The sequence below is a fragment of the Glossina fuscipes genome, unplaced genomic scaffold (genome assembly GCF_014805625.2).
Source record: "Glossina fuscipes isolate IAEA_lab_2018 unplaced genomic scaffold, Yale_Gfus_2 174, whole genome shotgun sequence".
Taxonomy (NCBI): Eukaryota; Metazoa; Arthropoda; class Insecta; order Diptera; family Glossinidae; genus Glossina; species Glossina fuscipes.
The window spans coordinates 189,399-215,897 of record NW_023998517.1 but is presented as its reverse complement, the minus strand read 5'-3'; the positions used below and the strand labels follow the sequence as shown (position 1 = coordinate 215,897).

At 32.0% G+C, this 26,499-nt stretch overlaps 2 protein-coding genes across 6 annotated transcripts in view; one reads left to right on the top strand and one right to left on the bottom strand.

Annotated features, from left to right (window-relative positions):
- The window catches only part of LOC119641713 (protein lap4), a 309,554-nt gene that overhangs the window by 263,673 nt on the left and 19,382 nt on the right, over positions 1–26,499 (top strand). The window contains exon 32 of the transcript XR_005247877.1: positions 24,007–24,054. The gene's annotated coding sequence lies outside the window, so the exon portion shown is untranslated. The remainder of the gene's footprint in view (positions 1–24,006; positions 24,055–26,499) is intronic.
- LOC119641715 overlaps positions 9,268–26,499 on the bottom strand; it is a 96,268-nt gene continuing 79,036 nt past the window's right edge. For 3 of the 5 annotated variants that reach the window (XM_038040527.1, XM_038040528.1, XM_038040529.1), the window contains 2 exons: positions 12,476–12,870; positions 9,268–9,973 (listed from right to left, as the gene is read on the bottom strand). In XM_038040527.1, the coding sequence (XP_037896455.1) occupies positions 9,783–9,973; positions 12,476–12,870 (586 nt within the window). In that variant the 3' untranslated portion in view covers positions 9,268–9,782. The remainder of the gene's footprint in view (positions 9,974–12,475; positions 12,871–26,499) is intronic. The other 2 variants (XR_005247878.1, XR_005247879.1) reach the window with 2 other exon arrangements.

Genomic DNA, 26,499 nt, shown 5'->3' with positions numbered 1-26,499 from the left:
TGGGCATAGTCGACCGTTACATAGCCTATGCCATTCCGCCTGATACAGCTAACCACTCCTTTTGATAATAATACACCAAAAATTAAACATTATGTTCATAGATTTTATGAAATTCTGCCTATTGAAGGGCCCGAAATATTACATTATTGCGATCCAGAGTTTGCGAACTAAATTTTCTTTTTAAGAATTTTTTCAGTTTCCAATTTTCATCATAAAATGTTAAGAAACAAACGTTTTCTGCAGAGCTTACTATACATAAGAAAACGTGCATGGAATTGACTCCAAAAAATACACCCATGGCGTTTAAATGTCGTCCACTTCATTTTTATTTTAAATTACTACAAGGAGAGGATTTTCATCATAAAACATTACCTTTTTTGTATATAAATGCTTACGTTTCCCGAGAATCCTTACATATGTTGCTTCAAATTCGGTAAGGTTTGTTTCTTGCCAATTTATTGTTATGAACCAGTTTTCATCAAGAAATAGTGGAAATCAGACAAAAAAGCGTGAAAAGTTCAAAAACCGGCCCAACCGGATCAAATTTTCAAACTAAGCATCGAAATGCTGTTAAACAGCGAGTATTTTCGGAAAATTTTGAAAATTGCGATATTTTACCGTATAATGACTTTTTAAAATGAAGCGATCGAAAAAGTGATCCTTACCGAATTGCTTGCAAAACCATTGGCCCTCAGGTCAAAAACATGTCAGTGCACCAAATTTTATCAAAATATCTCCAAAATAGAGACCTATGGATTAAGCAAAAGAATCCATGGGTAGACGGGCGGACGGACAGACATGTTTAGTTCGAACGAGAGAATGATTCTGAATCGATCGGTATAATCGAAGGTGGGTTCTCTCAAGCTGTTGCGGTTGTTACATACTGCCGCACAAATTTAATATAGTTTGTACCACAAGGTATATTAGGTGTAGGGTATAATAAAATGCTTAATAGATAGCAAAGGGTTAAGTTGTCATTTACTTCAGCAACGAGTACTTTTAGCTGATCTTTTTGTAAGCCTTTATAATTAACAAATTGCACACACAATCTAAGCGATGTGAACACTACTTACAACACGATGGCTTCATTAGAAATTTTCTAATTAGAAGATATGTTTCCACAAGTTAAATTAAATTGACAGAAAAGCCTTCAATTTGAATGATGTGACACGAAAGGAAAGTGTAAAATAATGTCTGAGTGACGTGACTTTTTTTTCAATTTTTTTCTTCTACTTTTAATACATTTTTTTCATTAAAGTTAATATAATTTTATTTTAAATCTATTTGTAAAAAGTTGTTCGATTCAGTTTAAAAAAATTTCTTTAATTTTTAAAGAAAAAAAAAAAAAAAATGTTATATGCTTTAAGTATTTTAAAAATTATTATTCATCGTACGAATAAGTAATTATGTTTTATTTTTATATTTCAACAGCATTATTACTATTCTTATTATTATTATTATTATTTTGTATTTTATTAATCATTTCATATATATATCCATTCGTACATACATATTAATAAACGTGTAATAAATACCTAAGTTGTAAATTGTATAACTTTATAGTTAATGATTTTGTTTTTTTTTTTTGTTTTGTTTCATTCTTTTGTTGTTAGTTATCTTTACTTCTGTTTATTTATATATCTTTTGTTGTTGTTGTTGTTCTTGTTGTTTAGTTAATAATAGACAGCGTAGCATAGGAAGACGTCAATACCTGCATAAGACATTTTAGCCATATTTATATATATATACATATATATATATATATACATGTATATATATTTATATCTATATATATATGTATGTTTTTTCATGTACTTTTTTCTATTTTATTTATGTAAATATGTTATTAAAATTATATTTATTTATTTATTTTTCATTTTTTTCTATTTCTGCGTTTTGTAATCCAAATTATTCTATATATTATATATATATATACGTATATGTAAAAAAGTCATTAATTCTTGATTTACTTATTTGTTTTATTTGCATATATAAAAAATCGTTTTAAGTTGATTTAACAAAAATTTATTAGGATTTTTCCACATAAAAATTCTGATTTTACTTACTAAAAATAAATAAAAAGATTTGGAAGAAAACTTATATTCGCCTTAGGACGAATGTTTGATACTCACCATGTCAAATTTTTAAGCCAATTTGTTAATTGCAGGCATGTCCGCTAGCCGATCAGAATCAATTTTACGTTTTAGTTTTACTCAGGCCCGAGAAAAAAGCGCGTCGAATATTCGATTAATATATATAGTAAATTATGTATGTTCTAATCTATCCTATATAAGTGAGAGACCTCTCGAGAGCAGAGAACTCTGTGGCCAGTTGACAACGTACATGCCAAACTTCAGTTTTACATTTCACTTTTTGCGAGTGTAGTAGTTCCAACAAGGTGGATTATATATATATAACTACATGTACAAAAATTGTTAGACTGATCAATCTGTTGTATATACTATAGGGAAACTGCTACACGGGCACACAGTTATCACAACAATCAAAATAAATCTTGCTTATGGCCAAGTAAGTAAGAAATTTCTAACTACCGCGGAACAAATCTAAAAGGTAGATACGCTCATAAAAAATGTTCTTATGGTCCAAGAGAAACGTACTAAGATATATCTTTGTCTTAGACATTCCAAAATGAATTTGTGAAATAATATTCTCACCTTTTTTTTGATTGATTTCAACTTACAAAAAAAATTCGTCCGTTGAAATATTTTTTACCAACTTTGCTTTGTCCGCAATGAGGAAAGAAATTTGAAATTAGAGATAGAGCTCTTCTTGTCATTATTATTATCCTTATGTGCAAATAAATACATGCTATTTTTATTTCGAGTGCTATAAGTTATCAAGCTCAGTACAGGTTGTCATATTTGCCAAAACGATTATATTCGACTGGGTAAATTTTTCGTTTAACATAAATGGTGGGTATCAGTTTATTTAAATTTAAAGCTATTCTATTCTTCCCTCTTTTTATGACTTATTTGTTAGGTGCTTGCGAACTGCTTCATTTGCAGTCGGACATCGCTGCTATAAAGCCGACTTTTCTATTAAAAATAATGCTTTGAAAAGCAAATAATTTCATACCGTTCTAACTTGTTTTTTTTCTATATTATTTTTACATAATTGTAACGTACATCCTTACGTTGACTCAAAATTTTTTCTCCAATAAATATTCTAATTTGAAATTAAGAAGATGGCCAGCATGATATGACAAACAACATGAAATGACAACTTATAAGCCATAAATGAGAAGAAATTTGAAATTTGGCAGGAATTTTTATTAAGTACCATTACAATGCATTGCTCGCTAACTGACTGACGTTCCGTTTTAGAAATAAATGAAAAAGTTAATACATTTTATTAAAACTTATGTAAAATGAAAATATGTTCACCTTCATCAGGCAAGTATAGTTTTTCGTATAGTTCGTTCCTTCCTTCACACATATACTTTTCAAAAATTTCAAATTCTTTAGGAAAATGTATACACACGCGTATATATATGTATATATATATATGTATATTTACATATTTATATAGTTATATATATATGCATATTTATATTTGTATAATTATATATATATTCACATTTATATATATATATATATATATATATATATATATATACATTAGAAAACATTTCTTAAATTAATTTTACAAATAATTTTTATCTAAAAAAAAAGAAAATCTTATTTTTTTTTATTTATGCCTTTAAACTCTAGCTTCGCATTTCGAATTCATATAACTGCAAGTCATAATATCTGCACGTCGTCTGTGCAAAATGTATAAGAACCATATACGCGTACACATATTTGCATATTATTTGCATGATACATTTATGATTATTTTCTTATTTTTATTTATTTATTTTTTTTTTTTTATTTATTTATTTTTTTTTTTGACATAATTTTATTCCTTTTTCTCTATTTTTACAATCATCAGACATGTAGACATAGAAAGCATAACGAATTATGTTTTTTTTTTTTTTGCTTTTTTTTTTATCATCTATCATCTAATTTCTAATGTATACAAATTTAACGTTTTTATTTTTTCTTGAGTGTTTAGATTGTTTCTTATGCTAATAAAAGAAATAGCGAATAAAAATGAAATAAAAAAGAGTAAATTAAGTAAACAACAATCCTGTTAAGTAATAAGAAATAATAAGATGTAAAAAAAAATATATTTTTATCTATATACATATCTATTTATATATATATATGTCTATAAATATTTTGATACCCAAGACCGCAGGCAAGTATGCAAACATTGCAAGACATTTTTTTATTCAGCAATTGTAGATAAGTGAAACTGCGCTCGATTGTAATCATTTATTTCCAGCCACAATGCAAGGGGCTGTGAAAAGTATATTTTATCCATATTTTTAATCCAATATCTTTTATAAATTATAAATAATTGACGAAAATGTTTTGAGATTTCTGAGTGTAAAGTTCTCTTTTTGGTTTTGTTTTTTTTTTTTTTCTTAATATTTTACATTTTCATTACTTGAGGGTGTACATGGTGGACGGCCCACGTAAATATTTGACATAGGACATTTAAGACTAGGTCTACCATAACAAATTTTAGAGCTTTATCTTAATTGCACGGTATTGCTGCGCCTGCGGATGTCCCGGAACAAGTGAAGGACCGACCGAATCTTATTTTAATAGGATTTCTCTTGCTTAGTATTGCGCCTTTTTAAACGGAACGGAAAATTAAATATAACGCCATTCTTTGGTAGTGGGCATAATATAAAATAAAATAAGGAAAACAAGGAAAGTGTGAGATAAATGGAATTCTTTAGAAGAAACACAAATAACATTAAATTTCGATAAAACTTTTATTTAAAACAATTAATCGAAATATTTATCTGAATTTTTTTAATCTTTTTTTACACCGTAGTTTTCATTTGATATGAGATATGGAAACGTTTATTTAATCCTGCGAATATTGAATTTCTACGAACTTGTGATATGTGTAAAAAAAATCCAAGCAAAATAATAATATATGAATGGACTTATGGCTTATGAAATGGCTTAGCTGTGATGCGATAGTGATCTGCTCCCAACAGCAAACAAAAAATTTATGATATATTTCCGTTCTTTTGAATAAACTTTTGAAATGTTAATACAGATTTCAATAGATGCATAAAACGCAACTGACACGTCAAAGATTGAAATTGTTCGGTATACCACCAGTTGTGATACGAGCGTATATTAAGTTCCTGTGGATGCATATGGATTTATTAATTCGATCCATTCAGAGTCACTTTCTGAAACGATCTAAGCTTGTCTGTCCTCCTTTTTCCCTTGATTTGTATCCGTGTGTTTAGCTTACAGGTTGAAGCTTTTGAAATATTTTGATGAGATTTATAACACCGATGTGTCTTTTTCTTTTTGCTATATGAGCAGACAGTCAGGGCATGTCTCCTATGGGCGACGCATGCACGACGCTGGTCTGCAAGGTTTATAGATTTTGGACAAAAGACAAACGCTCTTGACAATGGTTCGCATCTCACTACTTTTTCGCTCCCTTCTTATACCGAAAGCCTTATTTTAAAAAATCGTTATTTGAATAAGTGTATGAGGCGAAGTGATACAGATTATACAGTGCTTGGTTTGGCCGAATATTTTAGGTAACTGCGCCAACAAAAAATCATATTTATGCATGTTTAGTAACTATGGACGAACCCTTGTTCTGATTTTCATAAACTAAATTTTATTAAAAATAAAAAATGATGAAGTTTTTAGAAATCGTCGATGTGACAAACGACGGCAAACAACGAAGTCTAAAGACGGCAATTAAAAAACAATTTGAGATGTATTTGTGATCTCCTACTTCTTCTGTGAGTCAGCATATCAGCAGCAGGTGACTCTCTGAGTCACCTGAATAAAAGGGCTGTGTTTGTGATCTCTTGAAGGCAAAGCATTGAAACTGTCATCATATAATTATAAGGGGGGAACATACACGAAAGTTGGCAAGGCAAACAGATAGAAATGGTCTTCAAGCCTTTCCAAAGCACATTTCTCGGCCGTACAAATGATGGGAAACTTCAATATAACCCTTGTGGAGATTATGAAAGGCCATTAAGAAATGCCGAAGGAAATGTATAAGAGATTAGTGATACATTCTAAAAACGGTTACGCAAACAACTGTTAACAGACAAGTAATGCAAAAATGAAGAAAAGAAAGGAAAGTAATAATAATTTTTGCTAACCTTTTCATTGGTTTACATCGATGCGATTGTTTAAGGGTGATACCGACCAATTCGTATGTACAAAATGCGGTGAAATTACTCATTAAAAAAAGGTTAAAGAATTCGATATGCTTGTGAAACGCTTACCCGGATCAGTATATATCACGCATTCGATAAAAGAAATTTACATGACTTTAAAACAACACTCAATAAATCTCCGGTCTGAGACATATTTGGCCACACTGTACACCGACGCAAAGACGATTTCTGAGTAGTCAAATGAAATGCGTCAAACTTTCATGACATCCCAGCTACTGTGATATGAATATGAAAGAAACTCCTCAACAATTTTCTTAGAGATGGGTTGAAGAGTTGAGATGATTTCCGTTTCCACTTTTTTCTCAAAAATATTTTTACACAATAGACGACAAATAGCTTACGATTAGTCCCTAGATTATGTAAAATTAATTTCTATGCAATTTATCCATTTATTAGTATGTATAAGTGTAGCTCTTGTCTTTCTTTTTTTTTTTTTTTATTACTTTTTAGCTTTTGTTTCTTTTTTTTTTGCGTTTGGAACTTGCTTCACATCTTGTAAAGTTTTATTTATTTGTTTTTTTTTTTCCGTTTTTCTATTTTGTTCTCTTCTCCTGTTTTCTTTAAATTGAAAGATAAATGATTCCCTTAGTAAAATTGTTTCATTTAATATTTAATAGCGGCAAAATTTTATTTTCTTTAGTATCTTTTTTTTTTTTGTTTTTCTTTGCTAGTGATTGTTTTAATAAGCTTCTCAGTTTTTCCTTTCTTGTTTTTTTTTTTTTTTCTCTTTTAATATTATTAAGTATTAATAACAAAAGACAAAAAAAAGGAAAAAAATTAAAAGATTTTCATTAGTCACACTGTGTCTGGATATGTTTATAAAAAATATACGAAAGTTATGTAATTTCCATAGCTCGGAGTTATTTATTATATATTTTGGAAGAATGTATAGACTGAGATATGTGTTTGGGTATGCGTAGATGTGAGTAGTGTGTATAAAATGTTATATACATAAATATTTTTATATAATTGCAATAAAAATAAAGCATTAACGAAGACCATTAATTAGGTGGAGACGTTTTATTTCTGGTTGAATAGAAAAACATATTGTACTGAGTCTTAATCGGTTTGATTTTAAAATAAGTAAATACACGTTTTATTATTATTATGATTATATCCACCACCAATGTCACTTTACAATACATAATTTATTTCTATATATATATATATATAAGAACATAAATAAGAACATATTACTATCTTTATCTGAATGAAAAGCTTGAAAAAATCTTTTGTACATAACTTGCCAAAGAGAGATATCGCGACATTGTGCTTGTAATCTATCGTCTTTATTTCCGCCTTTCCTTTCTAAAAGTATGCAATATATTCATAAATGATTCGATATTGATTATGATTTATTAAGAGATAAATATAATTTCCTTCCATTTTCGAATAAAAATTATTGCAGGTTTAAAGAATCATATACATATACGAGACCCAGCCAAAGCATTTTTGCTCTCGAACAGAGATGACCTTGAGCAAGAAGTTCTCAGCCTTACTCAGATATCAAGTTGGTTATCAATGGCAATAATAAAAATGTCGAATCCGTGAATTTTCAAAATCAGGGATTTTACAGATCAAGTTGATCCTAAACAGAACTTCAATCTTTCATTACCTTTTCGGATAAGCTTTTTGGAAAATGTCCTTCTTTCATGTTTAGCAGCCAAAGGTTTCCGTCATTACCCGGAGCTGATAGAGCTGATCGACATCAATGACACTTGATTGTAATTTTTTTGAGTACGACTAATTACCCAGGCTATGTCCCTCCTCTATTCGAGTAACACGTCGCCTCTCAGAAAGCGGAGGGAAAAGAGAAAGAAATAGGGAAGAAATGGCTGCAGCTTTGTGGCTGTATGTCTACTCGACAAAAGTCATGCTTTCACCGACTGAGCACTCATCATAGGTGCGTTCAAAGTAAACTCTACTGCAATTAGATCTGAACCCGCGAACATTGGCTTGGTAGTCGCGGTTCTGACCTACTCGAGCTACTCAAGCGAAGGAAGATATGTTATATATGGATGATTATCTTCCACATCGTTCAAGATCGTAATCAACAGATGGAATCATCTCACTAGAAAAAGTTTAAAACAAAAGTCTATAGCCTTTAAAATAAAACTGGGGAAGGAAAGAAGTGAAAGATATTCAAACCACTAACCAAAAATGGTCCTCATCAACTTTTAAGAAATACGTGTTATGCTAAACCTTGCAAATTATTTAAGATCGTAATTAATAGATGGAAAGTTCTCACCAAGTAGACTCTAAAGAAGATAATTATGGGAAAAAAAGAAACAAGTTTCTACACTACTTAGCTCTGCATTTCTAAATCGCAAACCCTTTAATGCGATTATGGCCTTTTTCACAAAATCACAGCATTGTGGAATTAAAGCAGTTTACTTAGCTAAAACCTTTACACTCGCGATTTTTTTTTGTAATTTCATTTTAACTGAAATGAAACCCATCAAATTCGTCTTTAAAAAGAGGATGTAAAGAAATAAATCACGTGTCTAACGAAGGTGGTGGATGTCCACAGATTTGTAATCAAGTTTTCTTTCTTTTAATATATACGTTTCCCGTGGGAAAGACATGATCTCTCTAATCTCTTAAATGATTATTGATTGAATCTTAAGTCAATAAATTTTATTAATTTATTTTCACAAAATATTTTTTTTAATTTCACCTTTGGTTGGCCAAAAAAAAAAAGGGGAGAGAAGAGGATTCAAAGCATAAGAAAAATAAAATCCTCTTTTCTCTCAAGTTGTTTTTGTAAAATTTTCGTTAATATATTAAGCCAGGTTCGTTTTATTCGAGTTTTTCTCGTTTTGATTTTTCTTTTCTTTTTTTTTTTTTTTTTTGAAATTTTTTTAATTTATTAAAAAGTTTTTAACCAAATTTTTGTTTTGTTTTTTTTTTTTCTTATATATATATATATACATATGTATGTACGTAATACAATACATATATATGCATATATATATATACACATTTCTTCATTTTTTTTTTGGTTGGTTACTTTCTAAATTTCTAAAAGGATTTTTAATTTCCTATTCCTACATACCCAAATTCACACACTCACATGCACGTACATTAACACTACTTAAATCAACTTTTCAACCCTTGTTGTCCTTATATTAGAATTTCTTTTTCTTTTTTTTTTTTTTGTTTATTTTTCCAAATATTCACTAATTGTTTGTTACATTACATTTTCAAGGTACTCATTGGCTTGATGTTTGTAAAGTTATACTTAAGAAAAGAAAAAGTAAATAAAAAAAAAAAAAAAAAGGAAAATTAAAGTAATTTCCTTTCCCCAGCTTCATTGATTGCTACCAAAATAATAATAAATAAAACAAAATGAACAGAAAACAATGAAACATTGTCTTTACCTACATACATGTTCGGTGGATATACAAAGGCGTGGTTGCTTAACCCACCATTTCCCTTGGGCCTATTTCAATGAATAAATTCCCCGTTGCGGTACAGAACTTTAATAAACACAGTGTAGCCACGAGACAAGTAGCATATTCGTTAGCGTTAGAACGCAGCCGAAATCTCGTGCATTGATGCTTGTTGTCGCTGATGAGGGTGTTATGCCATTACCCAAGGCAGCCATACCTATGCTGGGTGTTGTTGAAGACGTTGTTGTTGATGTTTCCTTTTCCGGTCGACCAACTTCCACTGCAAAATATAGATTAAGGCATAGAAACGCGACTAAAGCAGATATTGGAAAACTTATTACACACGCACACGCACACACATACACACACACACACACACACACACACAAATCGATGACAAACATTTCTATGCTTTCTTTAACTTATAACTTGCTTCAGAGCTTCGATTTAACTTGATTTGTAATTTTTTTTTTTTTTTTTTTTTAAATATGTGAACCTCCGTCAACGGAGTAAACTAGAAATAGGGTGATCACCCTATCAGCTTTGTAGCGTTTGCTGCTGGCGGCAACACGAAATTACTGTTCCGTCTAGCAGATAATTGACTAAAGCAAATGCGCTTTGTTCGATCAACACGCCACCTGTTAAAGCCCTTATTTACTTTTGCATAACCAGCCAGAATCGCCACGAAATTAAAGTATCTAAGGCTCTGCTCCGTTCCAAATTCCCTTTGCGTTAAGTAGTCTTAGGCGATCCATTCTTCCAAGTGATATAACAATTATCCGGAAATTTTTATAAAAACAAGTATGAAAATTATATTCGGTTTTGGGTGAATCTTTCATGCTCGCCACTTTTATTCTGAAAAATAGCGTGAGCAAAAGTTTTTTGTTGCAGTTTATGTGTAGTGAGCAAAATATCTCGACTTTTTATACTCACGACCGGCGCATAAGGGGTATATTCAATTTGTCAAAAATGTTTGCAGACGAAAGATTCGGAGATCCCGCGAAGTATGTATATTCTTAATCAGAATCAAATTTTCAATCGAGTTAAGTATGTCGGTCTGTCCGTTTGTTGTAAACATTTTCCTGATCGTAAAAATGAAGCTATCGAGTCCAAGTCTGCCAGAAACATTGAAAATTCTTGCACGCAGGTTGGCATTGAAAATGGACCAAATCGGTCGTAAGACAAATCTACAGTACCGCATAAACTGAGAACACCGATTTAAAAAAAAAAACATAGATTCTTACTCATTATTGGCAAACCATATTAAATAAGCCAATAAATGTTTGCATGTATATTTTATGGGCGATGCTGTAGTGCCTATACAAAAGGGGGAAAAATTGACCACGCCTACCCAGTATAATAATGTACCATAAATTTAATTTGTTTTTCAATATCTTTATAACGCGCAGAAGCCACCTTCAAAAACTCCATGAAGAATATAAACTCTTGCCCATTTCGAAATTCGGAATCCACCAAAACATGTCCATCTAACCATAGGGTCAACTTAGTAGTATCTACGATAAACAGTCTCTCGTTCGCAAAAACGGAAATATCGCCTACAAAATTTACAAGAGAATTTAAATATGACTCACTGACCGGGTTACTACGACATGCCCACAACGCGCCCATGTCTTTGCGACATACACAGTGTACAGTTCTGCTTTCCGTGTTTGTTGTTGTTACTGATAAAGTTCAGTACACACATTATATAAACTTCTACGTTTGCTCTGAACGTAGAGAAAGTCAGCGGCGCCCACCTAATATTATAGAGCATAGAAGTTTAGGTTTTCTGCTTTTTTTAGTCTTTTCTAGGATAACGGTTTTGGGTAGAAAAAATTCGACCACGAACGAATTTTCTTTTTGTCTGGTTTTGAAAACAGCGACGTTCTTACTTTATATTATGTGCTGCGAGTGAGCCCTTCGTCCGATTTAAGCCGTCTTCAATACCAACCAGCGTGCAAAAGCCTCCAATGCTTTTGCCGAATTTGAAGCCGATTTGAAGCCGTCATTTTTGCGATCAGGAGAACGTTTACCATAGAAATGCCAAACACACAAATACACAGCCAAACGGACATGCTGACCAAGAAACATGCTTTTCACGTCTCTGCGAATATGTTATGCTACCTGTCAGCGGTTATGTGTAATAGACACCGAAGGATGGAAGGAATGCGCCAGTTTTTTGCACAAAGACAACATCCGAAAGCCTAGTTAGAATAAAGGATCCATAAACGTCCACGTCGAGGTAATACGAAAGATTTTCCGGAATGGTTCTGACCAGTGCAGAGCCACTAATATGCAGTTCACTGCCACTGCGTTCGAAAAAAAAATGCTGACCGATAATAGTATTTTGAAGCGTTCTCGATGTTGAAAAAATATTGATTGATATCGTGTAGTGAAGGGTTGCAAAAAAAAGGAAGTAATCGCAACTAAATGTACAGTGGTCTACCTACACATCAGGCTGCAGCGTTGTCACTCGTGTAGATGGCCTGAGGTGATCTACCAAATACTTGCCTACTTTTACTTAATATTACAACAACTTCAGGAAGATTTCGTATTTCCGTGACTGACTAGTTTCTAATATTTGTTGTCGAGAGATTCCCTCAAGATTTTCTTCTTATTACTACTACTACCACTAATTGAAAGGTGAACTATCTTCTTTTTTTCTGCTGAAAATCGGTTAGTCGTGTAAATTCGAAGCAGTAGTAAATTGCAGCCTTAGGCTGATTGAATTTAATTTCGATAAATCGTACCACATAAAGTTTCAAAGAATAGTTCGACTTACATTTAATTGAATAGGTTTTGTAATCGGCAAATTGTTCGCCAGGTCCTACCGCTGATGGTATTGTCGCTAAACAAGTTATCTCCATTCGTCCGCTGATATCAACATGTTGTTCAGTTAATTCTACATTTAGTTGGCTTACGGAGAAAAGACCTTTTTCCTGTTGTAGATCTGTAATGGCCGCGGCTGCAGCAATTACGGCACTACTACCGCTTGCGTGAATCGTAGGACGGCCATAACTGGCTGCGAAAGTTGTCATCGGTCCGGCATTTGCTGGCAAACCTAAATTGTTATTCAAGTTTGGTGGTTCAGGACCAAAGCCGCCACTATTCAAAGTGCTACGTATTATGCCCAAAGCGTTATCGTTAATATGACGATATTTTCTACTCGAAGAATTTCTGAAATGAAATTCAAGAGCAAACGAAAAATGTGTCAAGGTTCGAACATTGCATTAAAAGGAAATATCAGGTCTTCTTCTTCCTGCATTAAATTAAAACATAAATTTGCTAACTTTGAGTTTTATTAGGAATTTTCGGTTTCTCTTTTGTGACACTCAATGCAAAGTTATTGAAATGATTTTCTTTTTTTTTTTCTCTCCTTTCAAGATTAAATCTTCGCATAAATAAGCCACGAAATGGTTGAAAAGGTGCTTCATTTTTGAAAATCGTGCATAATGGATGAATTTTGTCAGTCTTTGCTGTTCTTTACCTCAACGAAACGAGACTAGTTATGATATAAATTAAGAAGAAGCAAAACCATAATGAAATCCTCCCCTAAAAAGACTCGATTTTATTATTATTATTTTTTTTTTTTTTTTAGTATGACAAGAGAAATCTTATATACAGTTGATTATAAACTCATTTGAAAGTGAAGCTGAAGCTATTGATTTTAAAATTTTATTTATTCTATCGACACTTTCCGCGTCGTCCATAGGAAGCTCACAATAAATAGGAAAATTTATCTCAGAGGGTGCTAATGTAATGTTCTTGACTCTTCTCTTCTTATCGTCATCGAATGAAAAAAAAGGACGAAAATTGTACTGTGTCAGCGTGTGAGTGTTGTCGGTGTGATAGGGGGGCACAACGTGTCACTTGTGTGCAATAATTATTTTTTATGACCTCTGCTCGCATAAAACCAACTGTAACAGCATGTAACTGTTTGATAAGTTGAAACATGGTTTGAATATAAATTTTTGGTACCTTAATGGGGAACGAACGAATGCCACTTGAAAATTTTAGCTTAATTCGAGTTCAAAGTTTGTCTTTTTAGAATTTATTAAAATGAAAATTTATTATAAGCGAACGCTTAACAAGAGAATTTTCACAGAAATATTTTAACTTTACGTTCATACACATAACCGAGTTCGCGTATGTATGGATGTCTGTATATACGAGTGTGCGTGTGACTTTGTTTTTTTTTTTTTGTTAAGATTAATAACCTGTAGTGGAAAGTCTTCATTTAATCCGTTCTATTTTAAATACTATTGCTTTAAAAAAGAAGTGTAAGAAGAGGACGTAAATATTGCCTTGGAAAGGGTTAAATTTATTTGTTGCTAACAAAAGCACTTAGTTGATTAATATGAAGTAATGACTTTTGTTAGTGACATTTTTCATTGTGAAAAATTAAAAAACCTTTTGAAAATATAGACAAGCAGCAGAAAGGGTTTGCGGGAGAGACTATACACACGCAACACACGCACACATACATACACATACAACTAACTACATCACGCTGCATTGCAGATAACTAGGAAGACAACAAGAGCTGACTTCCTTGAAGAACTATTACATTGAGGCGACAGTGTTTTGTATTAAGTAAGTAAGAGTTCGCGTCCACGGGCCCATCTTCGCCAAGACTAAAAGAAAGTTTATTCAAAAAACTTAAATGCATACCTTAATCCCTTTACAAAGAGTGAGAAACTAGAGCTGAGAACTAGGATGAAATTTTATTTTAATTTTTTTTTTTGTGTTTTTTTGTTTTTTACAAATTCTGGATACTTTTTACACAGAATATTCTTATTCTTCCTTTTAATACTTATTACTGCTTTCATTTAATAAAACGTTTCATTTTACAACCTAAGTAAACCAAATAAAATCTATTATGAATATCCTAAACGAAGGGGAAGCGCCTATCTCGGCGTAGTTTTTTAAACGCAACTCATGCGATGAGTTGCAAATGTTAATATCATATTATAAGTTCTTTATGAAACTTATAGAACAGAATAAAACGCTATTTACATTGTAATTAAGTGTTAAGTTTCGTATGCAGTGAGCGAACAACAGAACTTAAGAATAATTCTTTAAAGTGAAAGAAAAACATGTGCGCCAGAAAAGAATGTAACTGCGTGGAAAGCGAAGACAATATAAGCTAAACTAAGTTTTGTTGTGTCATAAAGGTTAACGTAAAGTAGTCATACGTGTATTCATATATATATATATATATATATATATATATACATATGTACTCATTGGTTGGCAGACACAGGCAAGTATTAACATAATATTCATATGTGTGTGTGTGTGTGTGTATGAGTGTGTGCGTATGTACGTTTGTATGCATATGAAATAATTTACATTCCTTGAATAAGAGGTGTTGGTGTGTTTACATAATTTTGCGTTTGTTCAGATGTTGTTGTCGTTTCGTTTTTGCGCCGAGTAGGCATTATCATGACTTTTTCTTTCGTTTTGTGTTTTTGTACTCAGATGCCTTTCTTTATAAAATTTTCAAACGCATCCAAGGATAAATGAAGGAATGAGCGAATGACTGACTGATTCACTGACTGACTGACTGAACGAGCATTGACTCAGTATATGTAAATTAGCTTTTCTTTCTCTTACTTCTCGTGCGTATAAGTGTTGTTTTCTTCTAATTTGCAACATTTTTAAACAATTTACATATTTGTGTAAACTTTATTCCTTCCAGACTCCTTAGTCCTTCTTTTCGCCTATGCTTTTTTCTTATTCTTTTTTGTGTTGCTGGCTAAAAAAACCTCTTTCTCGCCTGAATGCACAATAAGATTAAAATTAATAAGAAAAAAAATTGTTGTTTAAAGACTTTTATAATATTCTTTATGCCTGTCTATCCTTCGAGTATAACGAGTATGCATTTGCGTATAAGTGAAAAATTGTTTAAATATTTGCAAAAAAAAAAAAAAAAAAACGAACTGAGACACAAACATACACATGAGCATGAGCAATCACATACACTTACTTAACTGTTGTATACATGTATAGAAGTAAAATAAATATTATTCTTGTTGTTGTGCTTCATTGTTATGCTCTTTCACATGTGCGCTTGTGTATGCCTAAGCATACAATATATATTAGCTTTTGAGTGCATAACCATGTCGCATTGAGTTTTACAATAACTATTATATAAAAAAAGCTACAGTAACAAAAAAAAAAAAACAAAAATGTTGCATGTATCCTTGATAAAGGACCTGCTTATATGCATATGCTATACATTTGTATTTTCCTATGTGCATAAGCACACTTGTTGTGTAGCAATAACGACAATACAATTTTCTATAGATGGCCATGTACATATGTATGTAAGAACACACATGCACACAATTGTTGAATTGTGAGTCGTATATGTATGTTTAGCTGTAAAAAAAAAAAAAAAAAAAAAAAATTAAAAAAATAAAATTAAAAAAAAACAAATAGAAAACTCACACATAACGATCCTGTAGCAGTAGTTCAACAGTTATGTTGCATATAAATTCCAAATAAAAAATGTAAGCAACATTAATAAAAAATAAACAACAAGTGGGAAAGCGATATTTGCCTCAAGGTGATGAGTCTTGCTTGCCTAGTAGCTGAATATTTGTGTAGAAGATATATGAGAGCAATGTTAAATAACTGAAATATACATAAAAAATGGTAAATTTTTAAATTGCAACGGTTTTCTTCTTTTTTTTTTTTTCTTAGAAAATTACGTCCCCTTCTTCTCAAATAGTCATGAACATGATAATTAAAAAAAAAAACTACACTAACTTTAAAGCAAATAATAATGTCTTGGCGACACTGACACTAGGATGACAGACGAAGTCAAAATGCTTTGCATGCCGTAGACGATTTGACCATTCAAACAGTTCGATGGCAACCAGTTGAATGGACGAGCCCTGACCCTTGCTTGTTACAGCCTAGACTTACTTAACGTTATTCTCAACTTTCACCCTAGTGCACTCTTATTCAAGGTTACTGGTATCGACATTCTTCCTGAATGAGCTTCAGCAGGCGTACGAGAATATCAATTCCCCAGATGAAATATAAAAGTTAAAAAAAATTATTTTTAAAGCTTGCTTGATCTGAGCGTGTTCGTGGTTCATTTGTCTTCAGTTTTAAGGAAAGGGAGGTATTTGTGTTGTTTAAAAATTCGTATCAATTGCTTTCGTCAAGCTTTTGTTGCACTTTCGCTTGATTTTTGGGCATAAGCCAAGAACATAAATGCCTCAAAATTTTGCGATTTTGAGATCAAAAAGATGAATAGACAATTGCATCGCATTGAGACTCACACTGAGGAAATGCAAGCGATTTGCTTGTTGCTACAAATGATCCACACCGCTGTTGATCATTGTCACAATATTCAAGTTCTTCGCTATCGAGTAGATAGCATTTAAAAGAAGCTGGCCCCTAATCGAATCACAATGTGTCTTTGAGTCACATTTGATTTGATTATCATATTGCTTTTCCAAAAAATATATGGTAATATTTTATTTTTGTATATATATGGCTTGTTTGGATATATAAATGAATTTAAATTTTTATGAAACCGATAACATTTTATAATAACATTTCGCGTTATACCTATCAGTGTCTTAGAGTCACATCGTGGCATGATTCGTTACAAAATCACATAGTATGATTAGCATTAATAAAGAATTGTTTCTCTCCTAGTTTTCTAAGTAATGTATATTCGTAGCATAAAACTCTCCCAAGTAAAATATTAAAAAACTCGCGATAAAAGTCGCCACCAAAAAAGCGCAGATTAAGCTCTTAGCAGAATCGTCAAACTACGACATTTAGAAAAGGCCAAGCGATTGATGAACGGTTTATGAACATGAGGAAGAACAATTAGGGACATTAAAGTTAATTTTTCGTAATAATGCGGGCAGGTCAATACCATCATGAACTAGCTTAACTAGGGAGGACTTACCTATATACAGGCCTCGTTTAGAAAACACTCTAGCAGATCCTTTATATTGCAGTCTAAACGTTCATTATTTTATACGCTTCGGAAGTATATTTCGACTTTTCCTTTATTTGACATTTGGTATAACGATTTCTATAGTTATTTATTACTCCATTAGTTTTCATGATTAATTTCATTTATAGCCGATTTCATCCATTGCGCTACTTCTAAAGGCATTCATAAAGTTTTCAAATATTTTATTGTTTTATTTTCATACATAGCAATGTTCTTCTTAACATACGCTCATGGATTTGAGTTATGGGTAAAATGATTGTATTATCCTACTTGTGGCAATCAGAGATTCTCATCTAATACATCAAATGCGCAAGCATTAAATATTACGTTGAGTTACGTTTTCTTGACAGCATCAAGGCTATGTAACTACTTTCTGAGTCAATGAGTATGAATACATGTACATGAGAGCTAGAGGTAGTAGCCGCTTTTAAATATGATAATGAAAAGAATTATATATACGTTAAAATGAATAGATTTATGCACACAAATATCATTTTGTGTGTATGTCAAAAAAATATCGGAAATAGCTTATTCAAAAAAGCCCTTCAAGCTGTTCTTTTACCATCGGCAATCATATCGCTTAAGCGTAGAAGTTACCCGGAAATTTAAGTTCATCCAACAACGCTTTAACACATTATCTATCGCTTATGTTTGTAAGAAAAGTTCCTCTGAAATTCAAAATAATCAAAAAGACTATGTCCCACTTGAATGAAACGGCTTCTTATTATCATTGTTAAAGTTAGCATTACTTTTAGAAATATAGTTATATATATAATAAATTCGATAATTAGATTATTTATTATATGATTTCGTACAATATTTTTGAAGGCATTCTCTCTCACATGTATGCACTTGGTTTCATTATTCTATCTGGAGAACATATTCGGCAATTTCATCTAAGCAGTTTGTTAGCTTCGTCTCTGAAAATTTTTATCACCTCATGTTGTTTAATAGAGCCGGACAATCGTCTTTATGTATCAAGGTGGGGTATTTTTGTAAAGGACTCTCCATATCTAATCTCCATATCTTCGTCAGTGTAGGAGTTAGCCATGACTTGGCAAGGGTTAGCAACCAGTACGGAGATTGTAATTAATTGCGGGGACTTAAGGTTTCTTTTAAAGATTACAAATGCATTTACAAAAACAACTTCGGGCTCACTTCAATCCCGTGAAAGTGCAATGCTCTTTAGAAGACTCTTCTGAAGCACTTTCTTCATATTCGCGGGAAATAACTGAAAAATTATGCTCACAGTTCTCTTCTAAGTATGTGTCTGCACTTTTTTTCATGTCTGGCTTCAAAATATGTAATTTTCTAGAAAAACGTAACATGTAAGAAATAACTGTACAGTAAAGTTTTTTCAAAGAACACAAACCTTGAAATATGTGCTAACACACGATGCATGCCTCAAGAGACTTTATGCAAAGAATGACTAGACGCGACTAAACAAGAATTGAAAAATACAATCCTGTAAAGTTAGTTAGCTCTAACATGAAAGAAATCGAATTTTATTTGACGCGAGATGAACATTAACGATTAGCGGCATACACAATTGTAGGCACGCCGGCATTGCGTGAAGCTCAACGGAAAATGCAAATGTGTAGGCAATGTGTTCGGTTATCAACGTTAGTTGCCACAATCCACCCACTAAGCGCTAAAAATACTATACTGACGGTATATCGTACGTGCGGGATAGCATATAATACAAGCTATTGAGAGAAGATCATGAAGTTGTGTATTAGTTCTCGAAAACCTAATGTTAAATGTTTATCAAGAATTTCTAAAGAATTCCTTAACATTCATTTGTTGTAATGAAATGTAATTGGAATTGTTTACGTATCATATACTGAAAGAAGATTGGATTTCATAGAAGAGAGCACGCATGGTAATGATCGTACTGAGCTCGCGTAGTTATGTGTTTTTTTGTGACGTAATCTTGACTTAGATCTTGACTATATATACTTTCCTCAAATTTCACTCGAATCTTATCCGAAACAAGTTGGGGAATAATCAATTGAAAGAGAGAAAGCTAAAAAATTTGAAATAAAGTTTAATTTAAACCAACCAAGGGAATGGATACTCAACACACCGGGACAACATAAGAGAAAAATGCAAAAGGTACCTTATTATAAACAATTATTTTCTAGGTACATACATAAATCGGGCATAAATCATCACAAAGATTAATATAAACTAAATGTTGTTTCTAGAAAGAATTTATGTGAGCTTCTCATAAATGCAAAAATAATTAGGGGAAATCCAAGCGACTTTCAAGTTGATTTCTTTATTTATTGTTGGGTATCCCAGATTCGTTTTCAAATAAATGCAACTTTTCCGCAGTCCTTAATATGCTTAGCCATGTAAGAAACCTATAGGAAATTATAGGTTTTTTGTTGTAAATGTGTAAAAAAAGAAGATTAAAATCTCGATTTAATGAAATTGTAAAATACATAAATATCACGTTCTCTGAAAGCCAAAACACATTACATTTTAGCATTTTTACTTGGAAAGAAAGCAAAGGTTTAGCACACAATCGATTGCATGGGGGGGGGAAAAATTAAGCAAAATTCCTCAAAACCATACAAAACTATATTTTTACGTCAGCAAGGAAGAGGAAGAAGAAGAAGAAGAAAAATTACATTCAATTCGAACCGAATCATATTTACTACTCTTAATTGGTATCGTATACGAATGTGCATGCGAATGCATCTCGAATGCATCTAATCTGCGATAGTTTCTTTTATATTCGGTTTAAGTGAAAAAAGTGAAGGCAATACCTGATTATTCAATATATCTTATAATAATTTCAATTAGCCACGTTTGTCTGCATTTAGGTTATATAACATATATTCTTTCCAAAGAATGCTCAGATTTGGTTTAGGTCGCTTCAAAGTTTAAAGTTTTAAGTCAAATAACAAACGAGACAGACTATCGACTGGAGTACATCAATGCTTCAGTGCTTTATATACGTTAATAAGATGTTATCTAAAATACTTGGCTTAACTTGGCTAAGTCATGCAACAGGCAAGAATGTGACGCCCTCACAATTTTTATGATAGGAAAAATCTACATTTTTTATTTATAAACACATACGAAGGACGAATTTCTCTCTACAAGAAACACACAAAGGCATTTTTCAGGGGGAAAGAAAGACATTCCGAAACAATGCAATTTCTTAGATCTTAACAAGTAAACTTCATCCGTTGCAAGTGCAATGATATATTGGATGTATGCACTTAGTATTCCGGTGGTGTCGACTGAAAAATTGTTGATTACTAATCTTTTCCACCCACCCATACCCAACTTATTCAACTTAACTTTCTCGTTACTTTCATTTCCAAACATTTATATGTGTCCACGTAATGTGTTTTCTTTTCTACCTGAGTGGCAGGTGAAATATATGAGACTTTTTGATTGCTTACAACGAGAATGCTTATGCTTTTCCTTTCTTGTTGCTTTGCTTGCTTTAGAGAAAAATGTCGAAAACATTTTAATTGTCATGAGTCTAATTTTTCTTTTTATAAAACATGCTATTAGTAGCACACATAGAGTATGAGTATTCGATATATATTTAGTGAAAAAATTGCATAAAATCAAAAGTAGAATGCTTTCTAGTTAATCATCGAAGTTTAATTGTAATATCAGCAGAGGTTATTTGCAACGGTGCACTTGCGCCAATGCATTTTCTCCAGATCGTAAAACATTTCAAGAAAGCCGTGATAGTTATGGTAGCAGTTAGGGATTCATGTTAAAGCGTCGCGTGTCGGCTAAGCTCACGGAGAATTTTCTATTCTCAAGCACCAAATATGATAGGTATTCCGTCGTCTTTAATTTTTACTACAAATTTATGAGAGATAAAAGCGTTTTTAACCAGACGGACGGAACTAATTTCGTTGAACAGCGACTTAAACAGCAAAGGTTACAGTACCTTTCTAAGCACGGAAGCAGAATTAAATGTTTCCCACTCCCTATATAATAAGAATAAAGGCAAGAAAAAGAAGTATTTTATATCAAAGCAACTTCACTCCCCTTACTTTAGTGTAATTCACAAAATGCATATTCATTTTCTTGACATACATACTCCAGAATAAACAGGTATTTAGAATGCAATTAAAAAATACAGTTGAAAAATTTGCCTAAATTTTAATAAACTAATTATATATGAGAAAAAAGAACGTATAGAAGCATGTATGAAAAAGCACGCAATTTCCTTTCCATATATTGAACATAGCGCTTTTATGTGTACGCTCATACATGCACATATGCACACGAATGTACATTCTATGCGCATTACGAATACGAACTATCAGATTACGGTAAAGCCCGCGTCACCATTGTACCAGCAGTTAGTCATAGTTTCAACGCAAAACTTATATCGCTTCTAAAGTCATAAATTTTATTCAATGGTATGGTATGACATTTTCTAAAGGAAATTAAAATTTGCTAAATATTACCGACGAAAAAAAAAAAAAAGAAAAAATGGACTAAACTGTGCGGAGACGACGATGTGAAAGCTTGGAACTATGTTTCCGTTAACTAAAAAACTTTTTAAATTCATAATGTATTGCTTTACCTGGACAGCACATAGCAGGCAAAGTTTTCATTAGCAAGAGCAAACTAAAATTGGTATAAATAAATTCCGATATTTAGAGGCAGACCAAGTCAGCGCATGCAATACAAATGAAAAACAGCGGAAAAGATAGGAAGGTAGTTTCCCATCTAACACTGTCATAATAAACTTTGCTAATTTTTTTACAAAAGACGAGATTTAATTAATTAACAACTAATTGCGAACACTAACATTTTAACATCACATACATGTACAGATAATATGTTCGCCATGAGAGAAAAAGGAAACTTTATTAATAGTAATTCATTAGTTTTCTGCTGAGAATAATAAGCAAGTCTTTGAAAAAACGCTAAGGTAACTTGAAATGTTATAAATAGCTCGACTTGAAAAGGATGAGATGATTTCTAATTTTTTTAGTATCATTTGAAATAGATATCGAAAAGAAATGCCTCGAACAATACGAAACGATGCAACTTTTGACAACATGGAACGAATTAATTAATGCGATTCCCAGAAAAGTAGCACCAATCGGCTGCTAAGACTCAAAAACACGATGCCAATTAGAATATTTTTCGCTAAATTAATGAAGGATTTAAATTCACCAAAAGATATTAAACTCGAAACACAATATTGCCATCTAGCAAACAACGATTACTTACTTGACCAATTCACAAAAAAACGAATATGTTAGGAGCACCCGGTTTTATAATTGCACTTTCGCAAGGACAATCGCGGTAATGTTACTTGAAACCAATTAGACTTTAAATTTAATTTTATAAAAAATTCAGTTTGGTGTTGCGTAATGAGAGATATATAAAAAGCTTTTCTTTTTTCATCACCGTAGAATGGAATGTGAGTTTTGTCAAAACGTTTGCAACGCGCGGGAAGTAAGCTTCAGACATCCTATAAAGTGTACGTTCGGAATCGATATAAGCATGTCCGTCTGTCTGGCCATATAGTGTTTGTGCTGATCGTAAAAACGAAGTTATTGGCGTCAATTTTAAAACACGCCCACAGTATAACGTAAGAGAAATCATCTCTACTTTTCAAAAGTTCATTTTTTGCTCATCACTCATAAGTTGCGATACAAAACCTTTGCACAGTTCATTTGATGATGAACATAAAAGATCCGAACGTAGTTAACTTATTTTTATGTCATATATTTCCTTTTTTCTATGTACGTACTACACACAAGATAAAAAATTATTTTAAAAATTAAAATTAATTTATAATATTATGCTAAGCGTTAAAAAACTTTAACTTGATAGTTTGGACTTTCAAGCAAAGTCCGTCTGCTTCTCAGCTCTCAAATTCGGTTTGGATGGTTAGCACATATTTTGCTAATTAAATAATCGGGAAATGAGAAAATTGACACCAGTTGAGTAAAGCATCAAACCAAATGAAACCCAATCTCATCACTACCATATGATGTCTTTTGGAAAGAAAGCCCTTTTCATTGAAGGTTCAAAGAATGTTTTCACTAAATATTAATCTTGCCCTTAAATTAGAGAGGAATACATTTCCCGTCTAGCTATATTGATCGTTAGATTGGTAAACAGTCCAAGTTTTACATTTCAGTTTAATTTCGTAAATTTGCCGATAATCATATATCTTGAAAAATTTCTGAATTTGGTTCGGAAAGTCACTACAGATGAAATTTCAAAGAATTACTTATTTTTTCCTTCATACTATAGACTATACTGTGTATATTATATGTGCATATATATATAAATATATATATATATTTTTTAATTTTTAGCACGCAACGAGCAAGTTTTGTGACCTTGGTCCCATCTGCTAATAATAGGTAAGTTTTTATACTTTTCTAGTTCTTCGAAAATATATATTAACACTACGCTCAATAAGTTGTTATGGTGACGTATACATGTAAGACGACCATCGATCAATTCATATGAGTTTTATATCTTTCACCATTTGTGGTACAGAATACATTAAATTTGTGCGGACGTACGTAACAAGCAGGAGGCCTTAAAAAAAAAAAAAAAACTCATCTTCGACTGTACCTATTGACTCGGAATCATTTTCTGAACCGATCTAATCTTGCTCGTGCGCGTAATATCCTTTTGTGTTCAAGCTACTGTTCGCAATTTTTGAAATATTTCGATGAAATTTGGCCCAAGGGCGAACTGCAGTGAAAATTGTTCGAATCGGTCCACTTTTTCTATTGCACAATGTCTTATTTTTGAAAAGTCGTTATATGGGAACAAATTGCAAATATTGAAAGTTTCTCGACAAAACTGTCTAAGTAATAGTACCATAATATTCCAAATTGGTACGAAAAATTTGGTTCAGCTGGAGTAACTTTTTGAACCTTTTGAAAATTTCATGGAATTCCAACGATTAGTTCACTAGTTGCAGTTGGTTTAGTGACGCTTCACACGAAATTAAAATTTTTGTATTGCTTTACAAAAACAAAATCATGGTCACTAAGACAACTGGATTCGTCAACTGTAGCGCCGTCTCTATATAATCCACCGAACTTGTTGAGCGATGCGATTTTCCTTTCCTTGAACTCGCAAAGAAAAGATAATCGGCTTTCACCCATTAGCTTTGCCTTTGTTCCCTTACATTTAATAAGAAATTGAACGAAGCATCTCTTACATTATACATATATAAATCATAATATAAGTATTTGCACAAAAATCACCAAAGTTCTACGAGAACCTACCTATCCTCCGGAATATATATATATATGTAAAACAAACATTTTCAATACAAGAGAGCAAAAAATTACATGAGTTTCTTCTTTTATTGCTTTTTTAATGAATTCAATTCTTCAAAAAACCCATGCTACTATGAAAGCAAAGCTTAAGCATCAATATATAAATAAAGTAAATATAATAAAACATGTATGATAATATATTTAAACGCCACTCACGCAAAAAGACAAACAGTATTACACAAAAGCATATAAAAAAAAAAGTTAAAAACACTTTCAATATCAAACACGAAAATTAATGTACCTTAGAGAATACATACATACGCAAGCATGTAAGCATACTGATGTAGATTACTACAAAAGCTTACCTTATACCGTAATAGAAACGAATATCATTAGCGATTACTAATCTAACAAGTTTGACGTCTTTTAGACAACATGTTTAACGTAATAATCCCGAAAAACACTTATGATAACGTAATGCTAAGATAATAACGTGAGCATAACATGAGCATAAGTAAGTTGAAGCAGAATTGTAATTTTTCATATCTTAATTGGCTTGTTAGCGAGTCTTTGCCGATTCGCTGCTTGGGGAAATTTCAAAATTTAATTTAAAGGGATTCAGAACTAAGCATATATATCTCTCGTGAAGAATAGAAAAACGGTATACAAACAAGCTGTTGCGATATCGTCCGACAGACAAGTAACTCTACTGCAAAAGTTATTGAAGAGCTTACGCGTTACGCAGCCATTACAAATTTTTGAAAAACCGAAAATTCTTCCTGCAACGGATGTTGATGAACATCATGTTTTCTTCTTCTTTTTTTTTTTTTCTTTAAGCAAAATATCCTGCTTAACTTCTTTTGGTAGGCATGCTTGTGTGTCATTCGTACGGAAACAATGTTTGCATTAAAATAGAAAGTGCTTAAGTTATTTCTAAATTTCTACGTTTATGAAAAGTTTATAAATTTATTGCGCAATATGGAGAAAAGCATAATACGATTACGTAAAATGACCTCCTTGTGCTTTTACTTTTCAATCTCACTTCTTTTGAGATTAAGTTCGCACCATTGAATTGTGACCTTTCCGATAGCATAGATTACATTTACAGTTCTTCGAAAATCTATTCACGAATTATTCACAGCTTCTCCTTGCCTTATGTGTTTGAATGAATCAAATCTCTTGATTCGAGAGACTTTGCCTTCCGCATACTTCTTTACAACTAGTAGTAAGTGATAATCTATTTTACTGCAAATTGTTGCTCATCTTTTCGCCAACCGTCAGCTGCATAAGGCCAGTTTATTTGATGACGTCGTCAGGTAATCTTACTAATCTGCATTCACGTCTTAGAAAATGCGATAGTTTTCATATTTTTTCAAATGTGAAATTTTCATAACATAGTAAGGAAATTATATTAATTTTGCTTATCGCGCGCTTACTTATGAGTACTTCACGGTGGATTGATTTAACTAGGGCATCTATATGGATCTGGGCGTAAATTGAAGTCTCTCTTACCGAACTCTAGCAAACAATGTTAACTAAGTTGTCTCGAATTATTACATAGCTTGATAA